General features: G+C 33.7%; 1 protein-coding gene across 3 annotated transcripts in view; it reads right to left on the bottom strand.

Moving 5' to 3' along the window:
* Window positions 1–1447: 1447 nt before the first annotated feature.
* The window catches only part of LOC107470592 (sucrose-phosphatase 1), a 5756-nt gene continuing 271 nt past the window's right edge, over window positions 1448–6932 (bottom strand). Inside the window, exons 1-9 of one of the 3 annotated variants that reach the window (XM_052255906.1) lie at window positions 6842–6932; window positions 5598–5728; window positions 5213–5512; window positions 4921–5022; window positions 4532–4726; window positions 4147–4434; window positions 2880–3066; window positions 1859–1905; window positions 1448–1763 (exon numbers count right to left, since the gene is read on the bottom strand). In XM_052255906.1, coding sequence (XP_052111866.1) covers window positions 1671–1763; window positions 1859–1905; window positions 2880–3066; window positions 4147–4434; window positions 4532–4726; window positions 4921–5022; window positions 5213–5512; window positions 5598–5657 — 1272 coding nt within the window. In that variant the 5' untranslated portion in view covers window positions 5658–5728; window positions 6842–6932 and the 3' untranslated portion in view covers window positions 1448–1670. Of the gene's footprint in view, window positions 1764–1858; window positions 1906–2879; window positions 3067–4146; window positions 4435–4531; window positions 4727–4920; window positions 5023–5212; window positions 5513–5597; window positions 5729–6697; window positions 6717–6841 lie in introns of those variants that run through there. The other 2 variants (XM_052255905.1, XM_016089993.3) reach the window with 2 other exon arrangements.

The raw sequence follows: 6932 nt of genomic DNA, 5'->3' as shown, positions 1-6932 counted from the left end.
TTTTTTATTTATTAAATATATGTAAAAGTACTAAAAATAAAATTAATTGAGATGATAATTTATTTATAACTTAACTAAGATGTCTCCAAAATATTGAAAATAGATAAAAAAAAAATTTTTTTATGAATTATATGCTACTATATGTATGCATGCCCTACACAAAAAGAATACATGAAAATATATGAATTTTTTTTTTGAAAAAATTAAACAAAGATACATATCGCAATTATCAGTATAAATATTTTATAAAGTCACAATTTAATCTAAAATTTATCTATTTTCAATATTAAAAACATTAAAAAGTAAAAAAAATTCATTTAAATAAGAAAATTGACCAAAATTGTTGTAATCTTAAGGGTTAAGTATGATTTTGGTCCCTAACGTAGGGGCTGAAAATTTTTTTCGTCCCTCACCTTTTTTTCGCTCCAAAATAATCCCCAAAGTTTGAATTTTTTTTAAAATAGTCCTTCGGACCAAAATGCCCTTATCCCTTCTTCCCCAAAATCATGCCACCACCACCACCACCAGAACCAGAACCAGAACCACCATCCCCCACCCACTGTCACTCCATCACCATCTCCATCACACCAACCAAAATTCAGAAAATCAACATCATCATCGTCATCCTCATCAAAATTCAGATCCAAAACTCAGATTCAGATTCAAACTCAGGCAAACAAAAACTCAACTCAGAAAATCATCATAAAAAATTCAGAATCATCATAAAAAATTCAGAACTCAACTCAGATAAACAAAAACTCAGATCCAGAAATTTCACAAAAAAATTCAATTAACTTTTTTATTTATTTATTTTATATTTATTTTATTTTATAATTTTTTTAATAAAGGGTAATTTGGTAATAAAAAAAATCTAATTGGTAAAAAGAACGATTTTAAAACAAACTGAAACTTTGGGGACCATTTTAGAGCGAAAAAAAGGCGAGGGACGAAAAAAATTTTCAACCCCTACGTTAGGGACCAAAATCATACTTAACCCTAATCTTAATGTTAAAAGTAAAATAAGAAACTATATGATTGTTTGGTATTGTTCAATAATTTAAATATATCGAAATTCAATAAGTAATAAATTAATTAGTATTTTATAATTTTAATTGAGTATAAAAAATCATTTTAAAAAAATGACAAAGCTATTAATTATTTTATTTAATGTATAATACCTCCTTAGTCCTTATTTAAAAAAAAGTAGTAATGTTAAATAAGAATTATTTGAGAATAAATGTTCTAGACTGGGTCTTAGATCCCGAATACTATAAAAAAGAAAGGTGAATTTTGTAGGCCAAATTGAGCATGAATGTCCTCCAGGCTGCATCATCTATTCATCTTGCTGCTATTTGTGAAGAAGGTTATGGGCATTTGTAGCAAAACATGCTTAAACAGAACCAAAATGAAAGGAAAAATCTATCCAACTCAGGTAGGGAACAGCATATGTAAAGGTTGTGTTTGGATTATGTTCTTAAAAAAGAAATATAAAGTCAAAGATATCAAGACAGATGGATAAAGACGGATTTGTGAAGTATAAAAAACTACAACAAGAATTTTCTGTTTTCAGCATAAGTAATTATTTCTGCTTCGAACTTCCTACCAAAGTTTCTCTCTCTGCTATATTTGTATTTATGATTAGCAGAGTTAATTAGTAAATCTTTAGTAATCTAGATAACCCAAGACATATCATCCTTTTCTCCAAAGCCATCCACCCAAGTCTGATGTATGTGCATCCAGGTAAACTGATCCTCTGCATCAATCTGCCAAAATATAGGTAGGTAAAAATGAAATTGTAGAATACTAATGAGGTAATTCCAAAAAAGGAAATTAAGAACAAACATGTTGACATTGATACCTTCGAATTCACCAAAACCTTTGTTGAACAACACCTCAACTCGTTCCCTGCTTTTGGACAACAGAGGACAAAATAAACTCTCAACAGTTCAAACAATGATGATTATGTATGCAACAAAGAGAAAATGAACAAATGAGAATCATTTTTGTACTAATCAAGCAGCGCAAGTTCCCTAAAGTACAATATGAATATGATTAATGAAAAGTTTAAAAAAGAAAATATAATGACAAACAAAAAGAATTGAAAATCGCCTTGCAACGAAAATGAGGCAAGTTATAAGCAAATGAAAATCAGGAATTCATGCAAATCATAAATATTTAATATCAGAAAAGGTCACAAGTTTCTGTAGAATAAGGCAATAAGCTGTGCATACTCTCCTATAAGTTGGTCATAACCTTGTGGCTAAATAAGGATGTCTTTACCAACACACGGTTGGTTGGAGTGGAGTGGCATACACTCCTTTCACTTAACTAGTGATTTCGGGTTTGATTTGATGGCGTGGAAAATCGGTTCTGGGTGAGCCATGCCAGCTATGGAATCTCAAATGCTCAAATAGGATTGCCTCTAATATGAAGATACTTATGGTTTCACCCAAAAAATAAGGATATCTCATGTATCACTTAGTTATGGTCATAAATACTGATAAAATTTTGTTGCGCCACCTTCAAATGCTGATTGATTGATAATTAGTATCTAATGATATATAGGTAATATAGTTATATTAACCAGCAGTATAGGAATAAGAACTTTCCAGAAACTTAAAATACAATCGAAAGAAACACAATTACTTCTACAGTTTTTATGAATTACGAAAGAATACATCATGCTTTGACTCTCATTGATTCTGATTTGTTTTAGTTGGGAAACAAGTGCCATTTATCTTTTAACTGTCAAATAGTCTTTCTGTGTATCCTACTATATCTAACTTAAGAATACCGAAGAAGATGCAAGCTAGAAAAATATAAAGATCATCGGTAACAGAATTTAAGACTAATAAACTAATATATGATATAAATATCACCTGATAACTCCCACTTGTCAAATTTGACTAGCCATGAGCCTGAACTAACCATGGAAGTAGATATACGATCAACCCAAACCCGGAATTCTACTCCCTGCTTGTCACCAAACAAATTTACTATAGTATCTGTTAGCTGGTGTATAGGTTGGTCAACTCCAGAGGGATGGACAAAATTTCCAGTGGAATGCTGCAAAAACCCAAATTTAAGGGAGAGAAAAATATTGGCAACCCTTCAATTATCAAAACTGAAAACTCCTCTAGCTTCAAATTGTAAACACCTCTCATTCAAATTTTTATAAAAATAAAAAATCAGGAGAGTTTTAATGGGGGTAGTAAGCAACCTGGCTGCACCCGGGTTTGTAATAGGAAATAGTGTAAAAAGGCAAACATAAACTGAAGCAAAGGAGCAACCAAATAGGGAATCAACTAACCAACGAGAAACTAAGCAAGGCAGTGTGATCACCTCCGCTGTATTTATCTTGAAAGTTAAAACAATTTCTTTCCCTTACTATTATCTAACTACCAATTATTATCAACTAGTATCACATCACTTTTCTTGGCTCTGTGGGAACCTACTATACTGAAGCTGCTTTGGAAGTAGGAATGGACAACTTGGAGAAGCGGATGGATGATGTTGGAAATAGAGTTGGCTACCCAGAGAATATGATCATTGTAACTAGTTGTATAGAATATTAGCACTAATAGGAAAGGTCACTCTGATTTAATTGTAACTATTGACTATATCTCCTCCGTATATATCTTCCACTACCAATATCAATAACAAGTCAGTTTTCTATTCTCACTTGTTGACAGGGGAAGGAACCACTCGCGCACACTTAGTCACCAGCGCGACAAGCACCTGAAGGGGTGGACATGTTTGAATGGTGGCATTGCGAGGAGAGCTACTCAAGCTTGTCATCACCTCCAACATACAAGAAACCACAACTATTGTTCGTGGGATAGTAAGGATAGTACTTGTTTTTCTCATGCAATGGGTCTTCATATTACAGGAGATGAAACCAAATGGAATAGCCAACCACCAAAGAATCATATGACCTCGTGTACACTAAGCCTTTCCTAGTGGTTTTAATACCCTTGCAGTTTTAATTACTCAATATCACTAATCCATGTGATGAAGATTCATCCAAGCCTTACAGTGCTTGTGACAAACAGTTCTATCATTTCACATTCATCCATGCAAGGGACTAGCTCTGACTGGTTTCAGAATGAATTTAAAACTAATTCAGAGTTTTACTGGAGAACTTACAATGATTGATTTTAAATATTGCACATACTCCTCAGAATTTTCAACCTCTGCACGCCTCCATCTCTCATAAAACAAGTAGAACATCACTACCTCATGGCAAGGCCTAAGAGATTTCCTGTTGTACATAGAGTCTCTAATATCTCTTGGAGACACATTTGGACCTAAAGAGAATTTACTAATTGCTTGGATAATACCATCTGCACACCTCTCAGTTGCATGAATGAGTTTAGGACTGCCTGCTGCATTTTCAGCATACCACTGAAGCAACTCTTCCTGTGCATTACTTACCTGAAAATTAAGGGTATTGGTTTTAACAGTAACATCACAATAAGGAAACAAAGTAGACATAAATATGGTGAGTTTAGTAATTATAATTTCAGCAAACCATGACACCATATACTCCAGGCACAGTGAAGAGTTCAGCATCATTTCCAGAATCACCACAAACAAGAGTGTTGAGTGGTCCTGATCCATCAGCTTTTAACTTTCCCAGTAAAAATTCAAGAGCCTGTCCTTTGCCAGCAGCTTGGGGTAATATATCCAAAGCAATACCATTGCTATATATAATTTTCACATCTAACTGGGAAAGAAAGGAATTACATCAAAAGTAACAACAGCACATCTTTAACATTGTAATAAAACATCAGATGAAAACTACTTATGTGTCTGTTTATGTATACCTCTTTGTCTGTACACACAGAGGCAAAAGGCAAGGCTTTTGAATGAAGTTGACAAAGTCTTGCCATTATGGTTGTTTATGAACTATAATCTTACCCCACGTTTTTCAAGACATCTCGAAAGAGTTTGCATGACTTTTGAGGCCTTCGTTTTATCCAAATAAAAGCTAACCTTGTGAGGCCTTTGCTCAGTTTCAGACTGCAATTACTCCAAAAATGTCAAATTCAGCAAGTTGTTAAGTGAATATAATATTCTGCTCTTTTTTCCTCCCTTTAAAAAAAATCATTCATTTAAGGTGATTCTCCTTAGCATGATTCAATAGATAAGAACTGATATGCATGTTAAGCATCTTAATTTCTATCAATAGATTTATATAATAGATACATACTTGAAGAACAAGCTCAGGTAACCTAGCTGTTTCCTCCAACACTATGTCTCGGTTCCACTTATGATTCAGATAATGTTCCCATCTGTCATCTGGTACCATGGATTCACCATATGTAATCTCAGTTCCCACGGACATTATTGTTATGTCAGGGGTCAATAAAGGTTTCTGCTTTCTTAGCTCGCAGTATATAGTAGGCGATCTCCCAGTGGAGAAGACTAGAAGAGAATTATGACGATAATAAGCTTCCCATAGTGCATTAAACCTTAGAAGAGCTAGGTTCTCGGGATCATCATGGTCTACCTGCAAGTGCAACAACAGAAACAAGCTTCATCACATTTCACCGAGCATCATCTCTAAGATCACCATAAAAAAATATGATAGCTACCATTGTGAAATCAAGATCTGAAACTATCATAAGATTGGCAGAACCATTGAGCTGATCCATTAGTTTTTATTCTTCTTCACTGACGGAATTTCCCCAAAGTTTACCTTGTAAGAATCTTCAACAGTATGCACCTGCACAATTTCCACCATGCTAGTTTCAAAATTATTCAATTCAGGGTCCTAATCTCTCTTCCAAAATCCGAAACAGACAAAGCTCTATCATACAATGCTTCCAAATAAAAAACAGAAAAATAACATTATAACCCAGAAAATAAAAGATCTCTGGTGCAAGTTCAAGACCATAATCTCACAAAAAAGAGCTCACAAGAAGTAAATCCAAGCACAACAAGGGTTGTTAAATGGAACAATCCCTCAATCTAGGTCAAGTATAATAGGTACACAGTACTGCAAGTAGCAGAAGCATAGTCCTATAATGCATTACTAGCGAACACAGTATTAGCTATGATTAGTTTAATAAAGCTAAATAAAAATTGTATCTGCTCATCAATTAAAACATGAATCTTGAAATAATTATTAGTTCATCCCTGGAATTGGATATCCCAACAACTCATTTTTCAAGCGTGCTGTTAAATTGACAATTTAGTAAATACAGATACTAAGCTCTGCCACACTAAAGATGATATCCGGCATTACTTGACAGTTAAAGCTAGAGGCTATAGGCTTTAATTAATCCAAGACATTCGGATTCCGGACAAACTGTTGATATATAAGTTGATAGTGTGAGAAGTGCATATTGAATAAGGACACTGAAGTGTGAGTTGTGCTAATTCAACATGATGGTTAAAACAGTTAGAAAGCTAGAGGATCAGTTAGAGGTTGTTATCTTTAGTGACAGATATCGAAATCTAGTTGGTTAACTTATAGCAAGTTGCAGAGTTAGCTAGGTTCACTAAGTTAAGCTAGATATTTTTATATATAAGTAGAACCTCCATTTCACTCAATAAATCTACAGCTCAGAACAGATTTCAACACAAACAGAATTATTTACACCTAGAACTTGCAACAGTAAAAAAAAATATGAGAGGATTTTTTGGCCATACTGGAAGCACATTAACGTCTATTGAAGCTTCAAGGAATTACCCGTAGACAAATTTGGTTCAATCGAAATTCAGCAACAAATTTGACTCACGTGTGATTGCATTCAGGAATAAATAATAAATAAATAAGATAGCATATTCACATCTAAACTACACGGTTTCCAAATGGTTTCCAAATTATACAAACCTAGGGATGGAGAAACGACGTAAGCCAGAATTGCATTTCATGTTCCAAATGATTGCGGAGGTGATGAAAAAGAAAAAGAACGCAACCGGGA

Source organism: Arachis duranensis, chromosome 10 (genome assembly GCF_000817695.3).
Source record: "Arachis duranensis cultivar V14167 chromosome 10, aradu.V14167.gnm2.J7QH, whole genome shotgun sequence".
Lineage (NCBI taxonomy): Eukaryota > Viridiplantae > Streptophyta > Magnoliopsida > Fabales > Fabaceae > Arachis > Arachis duranensis.
This window is presented reverse-complemented; position numbering and strand designations above follow the sequence as displayed.